The 23,595-nt window shown below is 42.8% G+C and overlaps 1 protein-coding gene and 1 pseudogene across 3 annotated transcripts; both read right to left on the bottom strand.

Annotated features, from left to right (window-relative positions):
• Positions 1 to 455: 455 nt before the first annotated feature.
• LOC103715831 (protein JINGUBANG pseudogene) lies at positions 456 to 2,375 on the bottom strand (annotated as a pseudogene). Its single transcript, XR_015968645.2, has one exon. The product of XR_015968645.2 is annotated as a protein JINGUBANG pseudogene (transcript).
• Positions 2,376 to 16,938: 14,563 nt separating this feature from the next.
• LOC103699828 (putative disease resistance protein RGA3) lies at positions 16,939 to 23,367 on the bottom strand. Of its 2 annotated transcripts, XR_016396362.1 has the most exons (4): positions 23,044 to 23,321; positions 19,344 to 22,564; positions 17,270 to 17,321; positions 16,939 to 17,162 (listed from the first exon to the last, which is right to left on the bottom strand). XR_016396362.1 is itself a non-coding variant. In XM_089925232.1 (3 exons), the coding sequence occupies exon 2, from the start codon at positions 22,532 to 22,534 to the stop codon at positions 19,373 to 19,375; it is 3,162 nt and encodes a 1,053-aa protein (XP_089781358.1). In that variant the 5' UTR covers positions 22,535 to 22,564; positions 23,044 to 23,367; the 3' UTR covers positions 16,939 to 17,162; positions 19,344 to 19,372. The 2 variants fall into 2 exon arrangements, 1 of the variants encoding a protein (XP_089781358.1); XM_089925232.1 differs by lacking the exon at positions 17,270 to 17,321 and having other exon boundaries at positions 23,044 to 23,367.
• Between the last annotated feature and the right edge of the window lie 228 nt (positions 23,368 to 23,595).

The following is a 23,595-nucleotide window of genomic DNA, read 5'->3' as shown; positions in this document are numbered from 1 at the left end:
AATAACCTAAATGACTACTGTAGGATAACATCTAAATTAAAAAAGAAACATGCATGGCTCATCACCCAAACAAGAGTTAAGCCAACATGCCGCCCACGAATTACCCCATCATATCACATTATACCATTTAACACTACGATCAACTGAACTTCGAATAGCATGTGAAAAGACACAAAATTCGGTAAAAAAAAAATATAAAAGTTCTCTTACACAAGATTTTAAAAATTATGCTTGCGAATTACAAGCTCAATTTATCATAACAACTTACCAAGTACCCAAATAAAATTCACTGTCTTAGCACCAGATCCGATACTGATAATATCCTCTTATAGTATTAATATGCGGTACAATATAAGATACTTATATGTACCGAATATACGTATCATATGAGATTGTCTACCAGTCCGATGCTGGTATCGTATGATAAATTCGATACAATATAGTATAGGCTGGTATGATAAATTTTGCACATAAATTTATATCTCAATCAATATTTTCATTCAAGCCTTTCAAGCATCCACGCCACTATATCATAATACGCTAATCGGCACAAGGGCAACTGGATTTAACGCCTCTCGTGACCTGTACATTAAAAACCAAAGACCATCTTTGGCTAGCATATCCATCTTCGTCTAATCTTCCTCCACCACAAAGAGCCAATCAACATCCAACACGAGTTCATGCGGCAGCTCGCACGCTGGCCCACCGACCTTTCCATTCCGGGCCCACCGGTGAATCCTAGCCCTTCTGGGGCCCACCGGTGCCGTTGCTCGTCCGGTACGTCCCTGTCTCCCCTCGCACTTGGAGTGGGGACCTCCCGATCCGCTCCGATCCGCCGCCCCCGGTCGCCCATACGTGCAAAGGCGACCGCCGGTGCTCCACGTCGTATTCGACCCGCAAGTGCTGCGGCGTCCGAATGCCCGCCTCGGATGGCCGCTCCGAGACCCGCCACAGTTTGACCGACTTGTCCAAGCTCCCGCTGTATACCACCCAATGTGGGCCCCCGGGCCCCTCGCTCCGATCCTCCTCAATGGCCAAACACTTAACGGGGCCCGCGTGGCCGGCCAATACCGCGAGCTTCATGTGTGCCCCGCCTTTCTCCCTGCGCCACACGCACAGCGTCTTATCCGCCGAACCGCCCACGACCAAACTCCCGGCGGCCGTGAGGCACAGCACCGCCATCTCGTGACCGCGGAGAACCCCACCGTGGGCCAGCCGCAGGCCGCCTCCGCGAAACTCCCAGAAGTTCACCAGCCCGTCCGACGACCCGCAGTAGACAGCCCCTGCCGCCGGTGCCACCGCCAGCGCCGTCACAGCGCTCTCCTGCCGGAGCAGCGTCTGCATCGCCACGTGCCGGGTGGCGCCGCCCTTCTTCACCCACTCCCGCCGCCACGCCTTCACCGTCCCGTCGGCGGAGCCGGTGAACACCAGCCCGTCGAACCCCGCCGCCGCCACTGCGTTGATGGCGTCGTCGTGGGCATTGATGGATTCCAAGCACTTGGAATCGGAAATCCTCCAGACTTTTAGAGTTTTATCCCAGGAGCCGGAGTAGAGGAGCCCGGCGTCCTCGTCGAGGGCGAGGCAGGAGATAGCGTCGAAATGGCGGAGCCAGACGACGTTGCGGTGTCGCCGGACCTCGACGTAGTTGGAGGGGTTGATGGAGCTCTTGAGGAAGTCCTTGAGCCTCGGGAGGGTTCCGATGCGCTTGTGGACGTTGGGTTTTTTGGAGGAAATCTTCCAGATGCGGATCTTGCCGTCCTGGTGGCCGGTGAAGATCTTGTCGCCGGAGATGACGATGGCCTTGACGAGGCCGCTGCCGGACTTGAAGCCGCCGAACTCGTGGCGGCTCTTCCAGACGCGGATGTTCTTGCTGTCGGAGCCGGTGTAGAGGAAGTCGCCGGAGGCGGCAAGGGAGTAGACGTGTCCCTCCTCGCGGACGAGGGAGCCGAGGAGGCCGGCGGAGTGGGGTCCGTCGGAGAGAGGGGGGATATGAGTCCACGGGGACTTGGCGAAGGGGGAGGCAGCCGGGTTCCAGGGAGAGAGTGTGTACGGAGAGCTCACGGCGCTGGTGGGGTTGTGGTCGGAGAAGTAGGCAGGGCTGGCGGTTGCGGAGGCGGGGGCGGCTGTAGGGATAAGGAGGTCGTCCTCGCTTTTGGGTTGGGTGATGAGATTAGAACGGAGGAGGTTGGAGAGCTTGGAGGATCGCGGAGGTGGACTATTCGCCGCCGCGGCGGATGAACCCTTTCGATCTCTCATGGAGATTTCGTCGAACAGAAGCGAAGACTACAAAGGTCGTTTTTTTATGTTTTTTTAGAGGAAAAAAAGAACTTTGCTCGAAAAGTTTGAAGGAGTGGAGGGAAGGGAGGAGGGGAGGGTATATACTATATATAGAGGGAGAAGAAGGGGGACAGTGGAAAAGTGGTCCTCCGGGGGTAGGGGACACGTGTACGGAGCAAAACTTAGATCAGAATGATGGGGATACGGTGGAACACGGTTAGTGGGGTTACGGGGATGCGGTGGCGTTACGTGGGCTGTTGACAGTGGGGTTTGGCCGGTTTCTCAGGGCGCTGGTCAGCTTTTTGGTCCCGTACAAGGGTTAACAAATAATTGGGGATGAGTCTTGTTCTCATTGGTTGATAACAATCGGTGAACTTACGAAAAGTTGTGAGGAGCAATGTCAGGGTGACATCTGTTGTACCCTCTAAGCTCGCCACTTTTTGTTGGAGGCAAAAAAATTTAAAAAAATAAAGTTGAAAAGAATTGGGATTTGGAGGAACATGAAACAATCGATGGTTGCAGCGTTCATCCGAATCATCTTGTGATCCATGCCAAAGGTCACGAGATAAATGTTTGTTGAATTAGAAAAATGCTGAGAGAGAGCTAGAAGTACAATCGTGCTGAGCTAAGTCAAGTAGCTAGAAGCTCGAGTTCCATTTGACTCAATATACTCAGAGCTCAAAATTCGATTACGTATTGACTGAGTTTTAACATCTAAGTTCGAACTCGACTCGATAAAAAAATAATATTCGACATTGATTTGATTTGACTTAATATCAACCAAGCCGAACTTAAGCTCAAGTTTTAGCTCAAATTCAAACCTTGATCATAATTAAAAAATATAATTAAAAACTACAAATTAAATCATAGTTAAAAATATAAATATTATATTTTTTAAAAATATAATATTAATAATATATTGTAAAATAAAAAAATAATATTATTAAAAAATATATAATCTAGCCCAGCTCAATTTGAAAAACTGTTAGAGTTGGGTCCAGCTCAAATCTGAGTTCATGCCCTCTCTTCCTATTTGAGCAATTCAAACTATTATTCATTAGCTAAAGTTATTGACCACGAAATTTAATTCATTGACCTTCATTTAATATTCAGACATGGAAGATCAATGCACCTTCAAAGGCTCCACAGAGTGCATAAAGCAGTTTGAACGGGGACATCAGAGAGACACCTGGGGGAGGAGAGAAGCCATATGAAGCAAGGACGGCTGACCACGGGATCGACCGCGGTTGGGAGTGTTTGACTTTGTTCTTAAATCCCGAATCTACCCCCAGTCATTAAGCGGATGACGTTTTTGTCCTCAAGCTAAGTTTGACCCAAATGGGTGATCATGGATTCAGCTAAGTTCGCTGTCATTGTTTGCATCATCGGTCCGTTATGCTTTGCATGTGGTCGGTTGCCTTTCTTCATCCTAAAGGTGCATTTTCGAAGGTCAAATCATGCTAACAATTTTGCTCATAGAGATATAAACAAACAAAACTAAATCGTTTTGTATTTTGTGGATATTATGAGTGACTTGTAGCTAAGGTCAGTTGGCTAAACTTATGAGGTTGTTATCTTGGAGAACTTTCAATTATTGCGTTGAAAATAACAGTTGGTATGATGGTTTAAGAAAACCTGACCACTAGACTATATATATAAATAAAGCATTGATAGGGAACAAAATGGATCGCCCTGCTCAGGACAAGGGACCACTCTGTTCTGACCAAGCAAAACTCAACGCCAACCAAACCGACCTCGGCCAGATCTTTCCGTTGCTACGGCCTGCAGCAGCCTCTTCTAGAGTCTACAACGACGACACGCCCTGGCTCAAGATCAGGGCGTCTTGTAGTGCCGACCAAGAGCCGAAGAGGTCCCGTCGACTGCAGGCAATGATGCCCCTACTCGAGCTCGGGGCATCCTACTAAGTAGACTTCAAAATCAAAGAGGCTAAGCCGATCTCAGAACCGGCCAAGCCGACCTCCCCGAACATATATCGTGGCCCTTAAGTCGGCCCGACCTAAGCGCCCTGCCAAGCGGGCAAGGCTGACTTCGGCCCCCTTCGAAGGCTGAGCTAACCTTGATCCCCGCCAATGGCCGAGCTAACCTCGCCCAGTACGCGCCACGGCCATGCCCTGCGGCTACCCCATCGCACCATGCTTTGCTTGATAGCCACGCCAAGTCACGTCGACAAAGGACTACGCCTTGCTGCCCCAGCCATGCATTCTGGCGGGGTCCATACCCTGCGGTACATGCCAGTGCTATACCGCATGTAAGGAATGCTCAAACCGTGTGTTTCAAGCAAGTCGTGGTCGCGCGCCACCTGGCCAGCGCCATCTCCTCTCATGATGAGGCAGGCTATATTTCCGCCACCTAGGCGCCTCCACAGGGACTATAAATAGCCCTATCAGATAACGCCTAAGGATCTTTTTGGCCAACATAAACTCCATGCTAACTTAAGCATCGGAGGGCTCTCACCGGAATCACCGATAAGGCTTTATGCAGGTACGCAAGTGCACGAAAGGGGGCGTCCTTTCTCCGTCTCAACCAGCTGTTCCCCCGACTCCTTCGGCGTAGTCACCCTCGGGTCAAATTTGAACCACAACAAGCATTATATATAAATGGCTTACACTATTTTGTTACAATATCTACTTTATATAAATAATGATACTATTTAACATTTATCCCGCAACATAATAGTTTCTAAGGAAAGATGTATAACATTTTAGAGAGTCTAAAATGCTCTTACTATTCTCTAATATTTATTTAATGACATGATACAACAAATAACATCCTTATTTTACTAATATGTTAGCTAACGGTTAGTTCTTATTCCAAAAGATCCAACAAAAGCCTAGCCAGATAGCAAAAAATCATTATTTTCAATGTAATAACGTGATATTTTCTAAACTTACTTTTTAAATGCTTTATTGCAACAAACTGATGCAAAGAAAAGTTAATTATCAAATAGTAATTCACAAGGAATTAGAAATTCAAGGCACTGATTTTGTCATACCCCAAATTTAGGACATAACATGGCTATGCTACCGAGGGGTACAACTTATAATAACACGAAGCTAAACATTTCATTTAACTTCAAAATTCATAATCAACCAAACAACTAAAGTTCTGCTATATAGATCGCCAAGCTTGCTAGCACGAACTCTAAGCTTGGACTATCCGTTGTCTCTACCGATCCTATTCGTCTGGAGAGAGAAAATAAAAATAGAGATGTATGATCGATACAGTTCAGTAAGTTAAGCTTACACTACCCTACCAGATCAAGCATACGTTTTTCTATATCAATACATCATTTCAAAAAAAATAACAGATATTACAAAATAAAGTATTTTATAGTATAATATATTAAAACAAGTCATAAAATAAATAATGCATGAAAAATTTATCCATCTTTTATATATATAGTTCCAAGTCCATTTTGCAAATAAATACATAAATTATTCCTCTACTATTTAGCCATATCATAGTTTAAAATATTACTTACAGATATTCATGCTATGGTCACTTTATACTTGTGATATGGTCTGTGTTCATAATCAACAAGATATCATAGTTCGTATCCATTATCAACTTTAGGCAGAGAGCTGTTTTCATTAGATGCTAGCTTCATAGTGTCGATTTTCCTAATTTTATGGATTATATATAGTTATCAGGTCCTGTCGACTTGATCTACGAATACAAGTTGATCCCTGCATAAGAACCTAATCTGCCCTGGTGCTCGGGCCGCCTGCTGAACCAATCACCCCAGCCCGTCAATTGTCCATAGAATCCATTGATGATGAACTCTATTAAACGACCTTGGCCCTAATCGAGTCCATACCCTATGATTCATTGATCGAGTTGCTTAGACCTGACTTGCTTGGAGCCGTCGATCACTGTCACTCGAACAACTGTCTCCTTTTCTTATTATTTTAATTCAATCATTGAATAGAAATTAATTTCACTTTTAATATTTTTAATAGTTTAACTGATTTGCCTAGAAAAGTTTGATGGTCTAAAATAGAAAATGTAAGTAGATCTTATACTGTTTATTATCTTTCAAATTATCATATTTTTTCTATATTAGATTTTTTATGAAAATGTCATTTTTTTTAAAATTATGGATCGGCATATGTGTTATGGAAATCATGCTTTATTATGAAAAATAGTTTCATAAATATTTTAATAAAAATAGCTTTGTTATGAAATATGAATCTGATCATGTCATTTCGTATTTTTCATCTATTTCTGTGTATCGTGGAAAGAAGAAAAAGGAAGAGGGAGGAAGATCCAAATGTTACCTAGGCTCTAGAGGCATCGGCAACCCCAATTTTCGGTGAACACAGTGATGTGATATCGTAACTTTGAAGGAAGAAAAGAGGGAGAGAGGGCCATAGCACTCGATAGTGGTGAGGGGCTCGCTCTTATAGAGGAGCCCCTAGGGTCCTCGGGACCTTAGGATTTCTCATCCCAGCCAAGATCGTCGGAGAGGAGAAAGACTCCCCTTAGGAGTCCACTTTGGCTGGAACGCAGGGCGAACATGGTTCACACCCCCATGCATTTTGGGCCGACTTTGGGCCGGTCAATGGACCAAGCCCCCAAGCATGCCTTCACAGTTTTTTTCAGAACATTCATCATATTCTAGTTACCCATATTACGTTTTACCCCTACATGACAAGGATAGATAGCAATGTTAGCTAAGCAGCTACCAAAATAGAATAGCCATTATTTAATAGGACTAGACGTCATATTTATTTTATGCTTTTATTTAATTAAAATATTTTATAAGTTCAATTTTTATGGCATTTTAGAAAATAAAATTTACTATCCGTGACAACACTTGAACATTGTTGCTCATCAATTAACAACTATTATTTTATTGTCAAGGCCAATGCAACAAATAGTAGCCATTATTTTATTATAAAGATGGTACAATGTTTTAAAAACTTTTTTGTTCATGTACTTCAGGCATTGTTTTGTTTTTGCTAAATAAAATTTTTAATTCAACCAGATCCATAGTTCCACCGCTGAGCTGCTGGACTAATTTAATCATAAAAAAATATTTACAAATGTACATATCCAGCTTTTCTTTTTGTGTCCGTTATTATGTGTGTTACTTTACTGTTAGACTAATCCATCAGCTTAGGGTGGATCTGGTTCAGCAAATAATTTCCTATGATCAAGAGCACGGGCCAAACCCATTTTAAAGGTAGTCCCAAAAAGGGCAGTATGGTAAAAAGAAAAGCAAAAGCTTCTGGAGAGTCATGCTACCGGTTTTCAAGTTTCAACGCGTTTAGGCGGGGCGCGACGGCTAACGCTCCGACGCGTCGCCTGGGCCGGTGCGTTCTGGTGGGTAGGTTGGCCATTTCAGACGGGCCAACCAGCCGCCTTTGGTGTCCTTACCTCAGCCTTACGTTACTCGTAACCTACTATTCCTTGCCACGTATTTTAGTTTGGAACTAAGTTGTCTTTATGATTTTTTTTTTTTTTGGGCTAAGACGCGTGGATCATATACGATAAGTACGAATACATTCAATAAAATCAAAAAATAAAATATCTCGGAGTGTTAGGAGCAACTCTCCATCTTCAGCCTACAGGATACTACCGGAATGATTGGCTACATAACTAGCCATCCAGTTCGCAGCTTCATTAGCTTTACAGAAAATATACTTCGCCTGAAAGACCTCTCTATTTTTTACCAGAGTAAAGGGTGAACACAAATATTACCCCTTAGGCCCTCCAGATCCAACTAATGATTGAAGCCAAAATTCTCCTTTATGACCCTTTTTGTCCCTCAAGAACAGAGTCTAGCTACGTAATCCTGATGCCTATCTTTAACAAGTGATTACCTTTTCATTTTTTTAGTATTTAAAGTGCTAAGGTTACACAAGTTTAGGAAGTCTAGGCAGTACTTAAGCTAAAACGACTATTTTTTTCCTTTTTTAGGACGGCCTGATTACATGATGCTGGAGAAGATAAAACCAGAAGCAGCAGAATGCACAAGATCTAATTAAAGCTGGTGGGTCATCCCCGGTGTGGTCTCTCAAGTAATGAATTCGGTATAATTCATCGTACAAAAAACTATTCAATCAGCTGCACTATTCATCTTCCATACAAAGAGATGGCCTAGAAGTGGCTCTCACTAGAGTTCATCCTCTTTGGATCCTCCAGAATAGGATCAGCATCTACATAGGTTGCCGATAAGCCAGAAATCCACATGGATAGCCTTGATCGATACATTGAAGGTTTTCTACTCTCTACCAGCAGCATGCTTTCAAAAAGAATCATAATCTATACATCATGCATCAAGTGTGTCATTAATAGATTATGATGCATTAACTGTGATCATAAATGTGGAAAAGAGGCATCAACTTCTTGTCTACTTCCTACCGTCCCAGAATGCTCCTTTAAACAACATACGGAGTTTTCGTGATTCCATCCGTCAACTGGACCATCTGAAAATGAGGTAGCCGGTTAAATTTTCTTCCAACTAAGCATGCCAGTGACACATAAATATCAACATGAGAGATATATGGTTTCAGAGATATAATTGTAGGCCATGCTCGGAAAAGCAGTCACAGCCTTCCTAAGATCTTAGACATTCACAAAAGAGCTATTCAATTATTTCTCTCTTGTTGTTAAGGTTATAATTAATGACCTCCGAATATACCTTAGGGGGTGTAAATTGATTTTTCTAATGAGCTGCTGAGCATAAAAGAGATATTTAGGCTCTTTCTTGGAGCTCAAGATTATTAGGAACCGTTCTTCTTAAACGATTAGGGAACCAACTCGGCAAAATTAAACTCGTCTTATCTTTAGCTACCTTAATTATGTCCCGGCAACATCAGATATAGGAGGAGCCTTATTTACCATTGGTAGCAGCAACAGAAGCCCTGGTTAAGGTGAGAACATATGCATAAAAAAAGATGACCAAATCTTTAACCATTATGAAGACCAATACACTGTAACAGGTTATCTCTCTTGTTGTGATTCAGCAACTCCGAACTCGAGCAAAAAGGATGATCGAGGGGAAATAAGATCCTCCTTATCTTGTACAACAATTAGGCGCAAACCAATTAGTAGGAGAACCACTAATAATCAAGGAAAAACTGATGGAGCTAATACAAGCCTGAACCCAATCCAACCACATAGCAGGAAAATTTGTCCTAAAAAGTACCTGCTGATCACTTCCCAACTAAGATATAGGCTTTCTTCATATCCAATTTCAAACACATATATGGTTGCCTAAACTTAGCAGAGATCATAAAATGCACAACCAAGATGGTTTTTTTTTTTTTTTCTGAAAAAACACAAGCTTTCGGAGTACCTGGGGCAGCTCCCCTTCTCCTGACCACATAGTATACCCTGAATGGTTCACCACGTAAGCCGCCACCCAGTCAGCAGCTCCGTTGGCCTCTCTAAATACATGCTTGGCCTGGAAGGCAACCCCATCCCTTGTCATCATCCGGATGTTCCGGAGCAAAGGGTGGTCCGTGCTAACATCCCTCGAACCCCTTTGAATCTAACTGATCACCGTGGTTGAGTCACCCTCCAAGATAACCGAACTAGTCTGCAGCACCTGCCTCGCATGTCGAAGGCCTGCCCAGACAGCCCGCAACTCCACCCCGGAGACCGAAGTGTCGAATAATTAGCAATCGCCCGCTGCCACCACCATGGAGTACGGATCTCGTATGACAAAATCCGTACCTCCTCTCGTACCTCCATGCAGAATAGATCCGTCGAAATTGACCTTGAGGAAGCTCAGGAGTGGGAGCTCCGAGATGAAGAACACCATCTAAGGGGCTGTCAGAGCAGAGAGGAAACTCCAGGTATCTCGAGCTATCAAAGGTCCATTAGAAGAAGAGGTGGGACTGATCTCCGCTGCCTGCACATAGGCGTACTCCACCACAAACCTCGGCGACATCCTACGTTTTCCAAAAGTATGAGCATTTTTTGCCAGCCAAATATGATGCATTGTGCAAGTCGCTCTAACGGCCTTCGGACGTGTCAGCAAACTACCCAACCACTGGTGAATCACATGTAGGAACTGCACCTTCTGGCTCCAGGCTTTCCGCAGAATCCATGACCACTGCCACGTCAACCTCGCCCATGTGCACTGAAATAACACGTGGTCCACTGTCTCATCAGCACCACATGTCCTGCACTCGGGTGGAATCTCCAGGCCATGTCTACTCAGCACTGCTCTCGTCGATAGGCGGTCCCAGATCACCTTTCATAAGAAGAGTGCTACCCTCGGATGAAGCTCGGACCTCCAGATCCAAGTGCAGTCCGACCCCAGCTCGTGCTTCCGCTGGATGAGTCGAGAGAGATCCCCCAATCTAACGCTGGTCTTGCACGAGGTGCTCCAAACTCGGATATCTGGTCCCGCACAACCTGGGACCGGGAGGCAACAAAGGCATTTTGGACAATGCAATAACAAGCTGCTGCTAAGATAGCTTGCACTTCTTCCGTTGTGACCCCATGTTCGTTCATGAGTCACCAAGAGGTAGTAAAAAATTTTTACAGAAGGATAAAGGTATATACATGTGTATCCAAGCTATGCCTGCGTGCAGGGGTGCAAATGGGTCGGGTCCTGAAGGACCCCGATCCGATCCGATTTTTTGTTCGGGTCCTAATTTTAGATCCAGATCCGATTCGGTCAGGTCCGGATCGGGTTCGGATCCGAATCGGACCTGCTTTCTTTGTGCTTTTGGAAAAGAATTTAGGCACATCTAATTTGGTTATATCATAATTATGAGGTGCTGGGTGACCTATGACTTGAAAGACTTGCAATTGACCTCCAGTCGGAACAGGGGACCCATGGCTTACTAACTAAGTCGGTCTACAAGCCAAATTTCATATCACATTATTTTTTATCTATATGACTGATTGGACGGAACTTCGTGTCTCCCAGCTCCCCTCTTGCGAGGAAAAAAAAAATCCCAGACCTTCTTCCAAAATCCAATTCCATTGCAAAAAACTGGCACATGACCCATATTCAGTTCAGTGTTCCCTCACTTCCTTCCTGCAAGAGTTAAAAAAAAACAAAAACTAAAAACCAGAAGGAAAAAAAAAAAAGCCAGCTACCCAGACACCAGAGGTATCGACAGTGGAATAGATCGCGAGAGAATCCGGACAGACCAATAGTGCCACGACCCACATAAAAAAAAAAACTTTTTTTTGTTTTTCCCCTCTCTCTCTCTTTTTCTTCGGGTCCATTCGGGTCAGATCGGATTCGTTCGGTAAATCCAGACCCGACCCGAAAAATGATTCGGGTCCAATTTTAGGATCCAACCCGATCCGAACCTGCGGATCCTAAAATTTGAGTTGGGTCTATGCAGGTCGGGTCGGACCGGGTCGACCCATTTGCAGCCTTACCTACGTGCAATATTTATGACCCACAAGTACCGTCTTTAAATCCTGGCCTCAGACAAATCAATAGAGGCCTGCAAAAAGAGAGGGTCATGGCCTTTATCTGTGCATGCTTGCAAACACACAGTCTTTAGCTGCTTCCAAACCCTTGGAGCCCTTACATCTCTCGAGTTCAAATCTAATATAGAGATTCAGGATGCGTGCACATTGTTTTGTATTGGCTGATGGTTTTTGGACTTCACCACGCCGAACATTGTAGGAAAATAGAATAGGTAAAAAAAAAATATTATAGAGAACTTTTTCTACGTACCTCACGAGGTAGTTATCATATATATTTACAGTTGAGATTGTACAAGATATTACAACTAGGAAAATACAAAGATAGAAAGAAATAACAAATGAAGCTTTAGGATATTTATAGTTGAGAATGTACAAAAGATTACAACTAGAATGATACAAAGATAAAAAAAACAAATGGATCCCTAGGACCACTCCTAAATTTATGCTATCCGAAATTTAAAATTCAGAAAACTGAATTCAAAATTCGAAATTTCTAGAATCATGGATTCTTGATATGTGGCTTGATATGGAGCTGAGATGAAGATACTGCTAAAACCCCTGCAAGTTAAGGCAGGTACCACTGAGAGCTTGGAATGCAACTGTTAAAAGTGTTGGGAGGCAAGTCCTTTAGTGAATATATCAGCGAGTTAGTCGTTAGAGGAGATGAATTGGACATGAAGCTGACGACAAGCCACTCGCTCTTGAACGAAATGAAAATCAATTTCAATATGTTTGGCCCAAGCATGAAACACGGGACTGGCAATAAGATATATGGCAGATAAATTATCATACCAAAGTATAGAGGCTTGAGAAAGTGAGATATCCGATTCTTGTAGCAAAACTTGAATCCAAATGAATTCAGCCGTAGCATTGGCAAGCCCTTTGTGTTTAGATTCGGTACTTGAACGTGTCACAGTGTGCTGCTTTTTAACACCCCGGGATATGAGATTACAACCATGAAAAATATTAATGCCACTTATAGAATGCCGGTTATCAGGATCACTAGCCTAATTGGTGTTGGAATAGGCATGAAGAGAAGAGGATGGACCTTTGGTTAAATAAATACCATAGTCGATAGTATGCTTCAAGTAGGGAAGAATACGTTTGACTGCAAGTCAGCATACTTGGTTGACTGCAAAGGTAATGTTAGGACATATAAGAGAAAGATATTGAAGCGCACCTACCACACTCTGTTATTGAGTCGGATCAGAAAGTGGCAAATCATTAGAATGAGAAAGTTGGGATCTAGTAAATATAGGTGTCTGGATAGACTTAGAACCATGTATATTGGTTTTGAGAAGAAGATCAGAAATATACTTTGATTAAGTCAGATAAAGTCCAGAAGTAGTAGTCTTAGCCTCAATGCCCAGAAAGTAGCAAGGAGCGCCTAGGTCCTTGATGGCGAATTCAATTTGTAAAGAAGTAATAAAGTCATCCAATGGAGCAGCAAGAGTGCCAGGAAGAATAATATCATCAACATAAACTAGAAGAAGTGCCACATATTCTTTGGTGCACTTGCTAAAAAAAGGAGATATCAGCCTTAGACCCATAAAGCCAAGAGTATGTAAGTGATAGCTCAACTGCTGAAACCAATCACGTGGTGCCATAAAAAGAATATCATAGCTTGCAAACATAAGTGGAATGGTTCGGATCAGTGAAACTAGAAAGTTATTTTATATAAACATCCTCAGTAAAATGTCCATAAAGAAATGCGTTTTTGACATCTAATTGCTGAATGGGCCAACATTCGAAAACTGCAAGAGAAAGAATAGTGCAAATTATGACAGGCATGGTAACTGGGATAAATGTCTCATCATAATCAACACACTTTTGTTGATTGAAGCCTTTAGCAACCAGATGGGCATTATAATACTAGATGCAGCCATCATATCAGTTTTTGATTTTGAATGCCCATTTACAGCTAATAACATGTTGCGAAGGAGAGGGCGGAACTATAAGTACTTGCCAACTATTGTTAGAGAGCTAAATATTATACTTATCTTCCTCAAATCAGGGAAGACTCTCTCTCCCTCTCCTTCTCAACCTAAACAACGAGAGGGCTGGTAGACGATGACCCACAGCAGCATCCGACCGCAAGGCATTGGTGGCGGCTGGTGATGGCGTGGGATAAAAAGAAAGAAAAACCGCGAAGTGGGAATAGGGGAAAATTTTGTTTGACTAAATTCGGCGGTCAATCGACCGTGATCCGACCCGACCCAACCCGACCCGCTTAAATCCAATTCGATCCAAATTTTTAGATCCGCGGGGCCGGGTCGGATCCTAAAATTGGATTCGTTATACTTTTTGGGTCGGATTTGGATTTACTGAATCTCGACCCGACTCAGACGTGATCCGATCTATTTTTTTAGGGTCAATTTCGGATTGTTTATTCAACGGCTTGATCCGACAATCCGAATTATCCGTGTAGATCCGTAGACCTATCATACTATAAAGTTTCTTAAAAAAAAATAATAAATAATAATAATAAAAAAAACAAAAGGAGGCGGAAGGAGTGGCACAGCAGTACTTGTCGCCGCTCCCCACCCCCGTCCGTTCCACGAAGCCTCCCCACTCAGCCACTCTCCACCCCTCCTTCGAGACCCAGGGTCCATGTCCCTCGCCCAAAAACCAAGGCATCTTATCCCTAATTATTATCAAAAAACTAATATTTTATTCAATTTTATAGACATGGACTCCAAGGCAACTTCCTTTTCAAGTAAGACAAAAACATGCTTAAATCGAGCCTAAAGCTCTTTATAACTAACATGGACAAGCATCACATTTAGTGGATAAAACTGATACAAGTTTAGGGATTCGGGACAACTCCAACCGCCATGACAGCCCTGGTTCTCACGTATGCTGAGTGTGGAGACTTTTGGACGAGTCAAGAGGTGTTTTTAGCCAAATGCGACGTAATGATATTGGCAAATCCTGCGGGTGGGTGTGGCAAGGAAGCATTGTCACTATTTCACGAAAGGGTAGGGCAGGGATGAGGCCTAACTCAACCTCATCATGGTCTTGTCTAGTTGCAGTCACACACAGCTTGTTGATGAGGGCCGTTCCATTTTTACCTCGATGAGCTCAGACCCGGCGCAGATCATCATTGCCTTGTGGTCGACATACTATTTCGTGCTGGTCATCTTAAAGAGGCATAAGAATTTTTCCGAAACATGCCAATGGAACAGACCGCCAGTGCATGGGGGGACTGCTTGCTTCTTGTAGAGTATATATATAAGAATGTTGAGTTAGAAAAGAATGCAGCAAAACTTCTCTTTGGGATTGAACCAGAAAATCCTGAGAAACTATTTCTTGCTATCGAACATGGTAGTCACCGACAAGATGTAGGATGGGGCTCAAAGGTCAGGAATTGATGAGAGACATGATGAGAGGAAGAGGAACTGCGAAAGTATTTGGATGTAGTTAGATTCAAATTGTAACAACTCAGGACCTCACCCAAAATGGCTAGCCGCAAGGTATTATTTAGGTTCCTTGATCCTGTATAAGTACTCAAGATCTACCTAGCGAATAACCGATGTGGAACTAAACACACACCCGCACGGATCCTCACATACTCCTCTCGTTGAAGCCCTGACGTCCTCGTCAGGTTAAGGGTTTAAATCCATTCAAATTTAATCACAAACACCACGATCGGCTCATGGTTAGCTCCAATGGATCCGTGCTGCAGTGTCTCTTAGTCCACATAGATTATGGGCCGGATCTGCCCTGATACCATTTGTAACAATACAAGATCTCATCCAAAATGGCTAGCCGGAAGGTATTATTTGGGTTTCTTGATCCTGTATAAGTACTCAAGATCTACCCAGCGAATAACCGATGTGGGACTAAACACACGCCCGCACGGGTCCTCACACAAATAAAGAACATGGTTTATACATTTGTTTTGTGAGGACTCATGTGAGCATATGTTTAGTCTCATATCAGCTATGCACTAGGTAGACTTTGGGTACTTATACAGGATCAAAGATCCTAAATAACATTTTTTAGCTAATCTTTTGGGTGAGACTCTAGATTGTGACATGTTAAAGATAATGATTATGATTCGCAAGATGTTGATAGAGAGGAGAAAATTTGTGCAGCCATAGTGAGAAGCTTGCTCTTGCACTGGGAGTTCTGAATTTGAATGGAGAATCAGTTATTTGAATGTTTAAGAACTTGAGGAATTGTAGAGACTGCCACAATGCTATCAGGTTAATGGCAACGATTATTGGAGTGCAGATCATTGTAAGGGACAATGTAAGGTATCATCATTTTAGAAATGGTTCTTGTTCATGTCAAGATATATGATGACCTAGAAGACATAAACACTTATATAAATTTATACATGCAAATTTCCGTTGGAGATCTACAGTGTGAATCACGCTTGAAAGGGCTTGCTGAAAGAAATTCGGAACTTCCCTATTAGTAATCAAAAATGGCTATATAGGTTACATGGGAGTCATCAAGGACGCCATTGTTCTCAGTCCTCTTAGAAAGCTAATTGTAATCCAAATTAAATATTAAGCATATAATATTAGTTAATGTTCTCTCATACCAATATTTACAGTTCCTAATGCCGCCTACAATCTTCATACTGTTTTTACTCCTGCATAATTTATTTTATTAGTGACAGTGAAATAGACAATGATAGATCAATCTAGAGATGAGAAACAATTAAACATTACTTACTCTGGTGGCCAAAAGCAACCAAGTAAATCCTTAATTCCAAGGTCCCATCATTGTATCAATGGATTCGGCCTTCCTCAAGGCTTAGATGCAGAGCACCTCTAACGATGCTATAATCCAACTTTTGCATCAGCTTGAGTGTGGACATACATTAACTTTCCTTCAATGGAATTTTAGTTTGGAAAAAGAGGCTGCAACAAAGGAATTCAAGCTTCAAGAGTGGTTCCATTTTGAGACATTTTTTTCTAGTTCTCCAAACATGGAAAATAGGAGCACAAAATTTGATAGGCTTGGTGACAAAGAAAGCTAGGAAAGGCCAAATATCCTCCGTGATGTGCAATTATATTCCCAAGGGTCCAACATCCCACAATGTAACATGTTAGAGTTCGGCTCCTAGCAATTGGAACATCTAGGCATTCTGATTTTTGCTTCTAACATATCAATATAATTCCGACAAATAATAGTTTTACCTTTACTTATATTTCCTTTGCATGTGCTAGCATTCCTTTCACATATTGCTAAACAAATAACCATCAAATAATTAGAATATAAAAAGAAATACCATCATATTCATAGTATCATTGCATGAGTTCATAACCAACATACAGAATTCCAATTTACTTGGTCTTATAAAAGTAGTATTTGGGTGAAACAGCCATTAAGTACATGCCAACAGATGAAAGGTAGTTCCTGCTGATACATGAAGACCTATCATAAAGTTAGAGCACTAATATCTTCCTCCAAGGTCCTCAAATTGGTTGCATAAAATCCATCTGCAAAAGAAAAGAAAGAATGACAGCAACATCAAGTCAAAAAAATGATCACTGTTGTGAGTACATGTGAAGTACTTCAGAAAATCAAGTGAAAAATATGCATGTACCATGAACATATATAATTTTCCAAGAATTCACCTACTCCATGCTGACAGTTTCCTGCATGTCCTTGAATTAGTTGACAGTAAACAATAAGATGCAGACTTAGGATATAAGGGATGGAAGAGAAGCATGATTATAAATTTCGGCAGCAGTTCTCTTCAACCAAATCCTCAAATCCTTCATATTCAGTATCCAATCCCCAAATTAGGAATTCAAACAAGCTAAGCCAAGCCAAGTAGAAGGCTGCTTAGGCTCAGTTCTGCGTGGACTACGGATGCTAAAACAGCAAAGATTTCTACGTATGATGTAAATGCAGAACACCGTCTCACAAATCTAACAACAACAAATATTTGCAAGGATCACCCAAAAAGTCACCGGAAAATTTATACAAATGGCTATAGCATATTTCTAGGCTTTTAAAATTCAGGTTATTTAGAACCGAGTTTTAAAAAAAATATATATTCTCCTTTAATGTCCTCTTCTCTGCACAATAGAGATTTTGGATTGGAAAGTCACTCAAAATATTGAACTTAGCCCTGTGGCACTTTTTTACCATTTCACTAAGTGAGAAATAACCTTAGCAATTAACACTCTAAGGACAAAACGGAATTATTTCGGAAAATCCTTTCCACTTGTAATCTTATTTGAACTCTAAAAAGAATGGCCAGTACTTGAAATTCTAGAGTCATAGTGGTAATTTGAATGCTCTTTTGTTCCAAAGAGTTGGGCTGTGTATCCTTTCATTTCTGCCCGCATTCAACCTTCCTTAAGGTATACATTACTCTCCAACTTAACATAATTTCTTCCATAACCTTCCATACTTGAACTGGGAAAAAAATGACGCAAATCCTAGCATCTCTGGAGTGCTCTGTTTACTTCTGTACTTGCAGTCAAATTTCTTTCCTAAGTCAGTACTCATAGCACATTTCAGTTAACAACATTTTAGGCATCTTCTCCATTTCCGCAATCTCAGGGTACTTCATAAGCACTTTATCATTCTTGTAATGTATGCTCCATGGTGTCTTTCAGAACCATTTCACTTTTATGTTTTGACAGCTTGCATGTCTGTATATATGAGCTAGTTTTGGCAAACAACATCTAATGTCAAATTTTTGCTATTACCAATAAAGTTCCCCAACATTGCAATGCACTATAGTTCCAATCAAATAGAACTAACAAATAACCAATTTGGTAAATACCTCTCATATCATGCTCACAAAAAGCAACATATTATGTATCAAATATCATGATAAAGTTTAGTCCGCCACTTAATATCTTGCCCAAGATGCAGTCGAGTGAAGTGGTCATTCTTGAGGTCCTAAGGATACCGGTCCAATTTGGTTTCACTAGGCTCGAAGCAAATATGGATGGGCATCAAATCAGATAATAAGTGCGTGTGAGGACTCGTGCGGGCGTTTGTTTAGTCCCACATCGGTTATTCGCTGGATAGATCTTGGGTACTCATACAAGATCAAGGAACCCAAATAATAACTTCCGGCTAGCCATTTTGGGTGAGATCCTGGGTTGTTACAAATGGTATCAGAGCGGACCCGGCTCATAACTTATGTGGATTAAGGAACACTACAGCACGGATCCATTGGGGTTGACCACGGACTGATCGTGGTGTTTGTGATTAGATTTGAATGGATTTGAACCCTTAGCCTGACGAGGACGTCAGGGCTTGAACGGAGGGAGTATGTGAGGACCCGTGCGGGCGTGTGTTTAGTCCCACATCGGTTATTTGCTGGGTAGATCTTGGGTACTTATACAGGATCAAGGAACCCAAATAATAACTTCCGGCTAGCCATTTTGGATGAAATCCTGGGTTGTTACAGTGCGGCCTGTGGTAAAACAATGATTCTACTCCGGAGACTCTGTATACAATGATGATATCTCACCAGATATGTGTAGGCAATTATAGAAAGAGATACCATTTGCAAATTTATCGCAGCTTAATAGAGAAGACTAGTTTAGCCAAACAAGATTTGGATAGGAATTCTAAAATGTACGATGATATAGAGAAAAATCCCATTTTTGTTCGACAAAAAGAAGCATGATATTTGGAAAACAAAATGTTACCTCATTGCGAAGGAAGAACCATGTGTGCTCTACTCATGATCTTCAACATAATCAGTTAAGTTGGTGCTGAACGCAGAGGGACTCTTGGAGATGTATCCGGATCCATAAAAATCTTTGGCATTTACATAGGGGATAAGTTCAATCTTGGGCCAATCTAAGCCATCCTTGAGGCATCTGCGGAGTAGTTGGTCAGTGCCCAGGATCTCAAGCTTGTTGAGTGCAAGGAAGTCGGGTTGTCCTCCATGTAACCCCTCTGGTAGGGCCCGCATTTGAGGATTTATCAGGCTTAATGTTTGCAAGCTAGGAAGTTCTGAAACAACATCTATATTAGGATTGTAAGATATTTCCAAATGTTTGATGGAGGAAAAGCTCCTGATTGCCTTTAGACTATCGCACATTGTTATCTTCAGCATTGTTAGGGCAGTAGCATGGTGAACAAGGCCAGAAGGAAGGGACCTCAACTTTGGACAAGCATAAAGTGTCAATTCTTCTAACTTTGGTATGGCTATCAGTCTGTCATCATCCTTCACCTCCCATTCCCATTCTTCCAAATCGTCCAAGTGTTCAAATACCAATGTTGTCAACTTTGGAAAAATTTGCATCCTGCCACCTTGATCCCTGCTACAATCAGATTCCTGACCCAGAAATTCAGTCCCAATCTTTTTGACAGCAGATGCTCCATGTATCCAGAGGGAATCCAAGTTTGGGAGCTTCCCTAGTGATGGAAGTTGCAGGCAAATGTCACACCCTATGAGCTCCAACCGTCTTAGATCGGAGAGGAGCAAGTCAGTACTGCTAGATGCTATCCAACTCGGGAAATGGAGTCCAAAGAAACCTCGGATGGAAAGAGATTCTAGGTGCGGTGGTGGGCAGAGCGTCACCTCAAAGATGTTCTCAATTTTTTTGATCACTTCTTCGCTGTAGCCAAATGCTTGTCCATCATCATCATCAACTGTAGGAGGTTCGCGCCACAAATTTAGCACTTTAAGCTGCAACATGTCCCTCAGTGCATTTACTCGTCCAACCTCAACCTCATTCAATGCCCTTTCCAGCTTCTGGATACTGAGCTCTTTAAGCTTTCCTAGAGATCTCAAGTGTTCCAACGTACACCAACCACTATCGCTCCTGTTGTTCCTGACCACAAAACCCGTCAGTGTGTTAAGTCGATGCAAGTTTGCAATTTCAATAGGTATACCCTCCAGTACTGCTCCAAAAAGGTCAAGACACCGCAGGTTGTGCAACTTTCCGATGCCTTTAGGAAGGCTGCGGAGAGATTCGCAAGACTGGAGGATCAAGAACTGCAGATTTACAAGGTTTCCTATGCTCTCTGGTAGCTCACATATGCCAGAAAATGACAGATCTAAATAACGTAGATGTATGAGAGTTCCCAAGGAGTCTGGCAATTTTTTGATCGAAGAGTATGAAAAGTCTAGTACTCTTAGACGCGGTGTCTTCTTAATCAGATTATTGGCATCATTCTCTTGCATCACGTGTGATGAGGCCAAGCGTGGCAGCAGAGTCCTCAAGGATTTGTGCCCTTCCAATGCACCAATAAATGCTTGGCGGTTTTCTTCTGTAACACGACCCCGCAAGCGACGTGTCTTCACTGAAGATGAATTAATTGGGACATCAACCCCATCTTTCACAGCCAAATTCTCATCTCCTGCTAAAAACCGAGCAAGGGACCATAGTAGATCATGCACGGTGCATTTAGGAAACTTGTATTCAGTACAGGGATGTGGTTGCAAAAAACTCCTCTGAATAAGTTCCCAATAACAATCTTCACCTAACTCTTCCAATGTCACCTCTCCTTCTTCATGGATGAACCCTTCAGAGATCCAATAATAAATTAGTTTGTCACGATCGAATTCATAATCCTCAGGGAACAACGAGCAATATAAAAAACACTGCTTAAGATGAGATGGCAGGTCTTCATAACTCAACCATAGCGCTGGTTGAACCTCTTCGGGAAAGTGGGTCGAAGAAGACCAAGCATTGCTTGAAAGGGTTTTAAGCACTCTCTCCCACTCCATCTTTGTCCTGCTCTTCGTGGATAATACTCCTCCAATGGTCTTAATAGCAAGAGGGAGACCACCACATTTCTCAACAATCTTCTTTCCGATATCCATTAAATGTTCGATGTCTCCCTCCTGCCCACTCAAAACCACCTTCTTGAGCAGCAGTGCCCAACCATCTTCAGCAGACAAGACCGCCACTTGATGAGATTCTACAGCCTTCATTTGCAATGCAACCCTTTGGTTTCTTGTGGTCACAAGGACCCTACTTCCAGTTGCCCCACTCTGCAGGGGGTTTCGGAGTAAATCATTCCATACGTTTGGGTCCCACATGTCATCCAAGACAAGCAAAAATTTCTTATTTGTCACAGTATTTGCCACCTTGGGCTCGAGCTGTGCCCTGCTAGAAGCGCCTCCTGAATCGCCCTCCGCATGAGTGATGATCTCTTTCAGTAGACTGATCTCATCAAAATCTTTGGACACGCAGACCCAAAGCTTCATCGGGAACTTGGTTGTTATCCTTTCATCATTAAAAATCTTTCGAGCAAGAGTGGTCTTGCCAATTCCCCCAGTTCCTACGATGGCATATACAAGAATGTTTTCCCGACTATCCTCCTTGATCAACAACTTCACCAGCTTGTCGGTATCCTTCTGGATATTGGACCCTACAATATCAGGCTCAGCTACGGGAGATGTCTTCCTGCCCACTCGAGAAGTGGATCGGTGGTCACCGCGGTCGGCGGAAACGAGCTGGAGATTAAATTTACTACTAGCTGTCAAGATGTCGTCCAGCCTATGATTAAGGCTTTTGATTCTCCTGCCAATCTGATGAGCAAACACCGTCTTGCCAAAGCAAGAGCAAGAGAAGAGGCAAGAGCAAGGTTGACGTCCCGAGGAGACTGCAGCTTTAGATTTCTCGGCCTCGATCTGATCGAGGATGTCGTCAGCGTCGTACATGACGTCCTTCAGGTTCCTGAGCCAGTCGTCTATGGCTTTGCTCTCAATCTTTTTACTTTCAGCATCGGCGAGGACAGCGTTTATTGTTCCGAGGCCTTTTTGGAGTCGTTTGATCTCGCCCTTCACACCCCAGAGCATGGCCACCTCGTCCTCCACCAAAGCGGCCAGGCCATTAAGGAGCTTAGAGACGAAGACCTTAGCTATAATCGACATCTCCATTCTTGCACGATGATTTCTAGCAACCGAAATCTGAAAGAGAGGAAAGCAGAACAAAGAACACCTGGGATGTGAGTAACCAATTAACAAAGATGAAAAGTAAGCAAAAGAGGTGGATTACAATAAAGAACTTATACCCACGTCTACATTCAGAGAACTACTGACACTTTTTAAATGCGTTAGTTTTAACAATAGATCAGATGCTAAGATTAACATACTGATGCAAAAAGGCTATGGAAAATTTTCACTTAGATTATACTTATAAACATCTGAAGACCATAACAACTGAACTGGATGTCAATTCAAGCAATCCCACAATTGGGATAGCCTCTTCCTGTTTCCTCATCCCCTATTACGACCGAAAACCAATCTATCATCACCAAAGAACCCAAGACAAGCCTTCCAAACCAAATTTTCTTGCAGCTTGTGGCACATGAACATAGAGAATTATAGCGAAATTAAGATAAAATACACCAAATTTGATCAAATCAAAAAAAGGGATAGAGAATCACCAGAAGGCGGCCTGGCTGTAGAACATAAACAGAAAGGAGGCCGAGGAGAAAAGGGCCAGTCCGAGCCTCATATACAAGCTGGCCGTGGTGCCGGCAGACACCGGCGCATCATCCATCGGACGGCCCGCAACACGGTGGCGCACGATAGGAGCGCAGTTGCATATGATGGACGGCCCCGATTGCCTCCTCCGGCCACCCGAGCACGTCCTAAGAGCCCCCGCCGCTGCAAGTTATCCTCTTCTTCCCGTGATTTAGAACGACTAGAAATTCGATTAGCCTATGTGGTGGGCCCAACTTCTGCAACGTATTTGCAGCATGACGGCTCCCGCGAACCAGCTTTTGTCGTCTTTTAATTATTATCCACTTAAGAAATACTTTTTGTCACATCCGCTTTTGTGTGGGCCCAAATTAGTGGGATGATTCGAGAGTGCGTGAATAAAGGCCACATTTCAGCTTGAAGGAAGTTTCCTCGAACTTGCGTTTTCAAGCGCATGGTAATGATTATCGCTAGGTTCCATCATTTTAGGGATGGTTCTTGTTCATATCAGGCCC

Source organism: Phoenix dactylifera, chromosome 9, assembly GCF_051530095.1.
Source record: "Phoenix dactylifera cultivar Ajwa chromosome 9, Ajwa_hap1_PhDact_Kaust_v1.1, whole genome shotgun sequence".
NCBI lineage: Eukaryota > Viridiplantae > Streptophyta > Magnoliopsida > Arecales > Arecaceae > Phoenix > Phoenix dactylifera.
This window is presented reverse-complemented; position numbering and strand designations above follow the sequence as displayed.

Coding starts and splice junctions, on each gene's coding strand:
- LOC103699828 (XM_089925232.1), bottom strand. CDS start 22,534: ATGGAGATGTCGATTATAGCTAAGGTCTTCGTCTCTAAGCTCCTTAAT.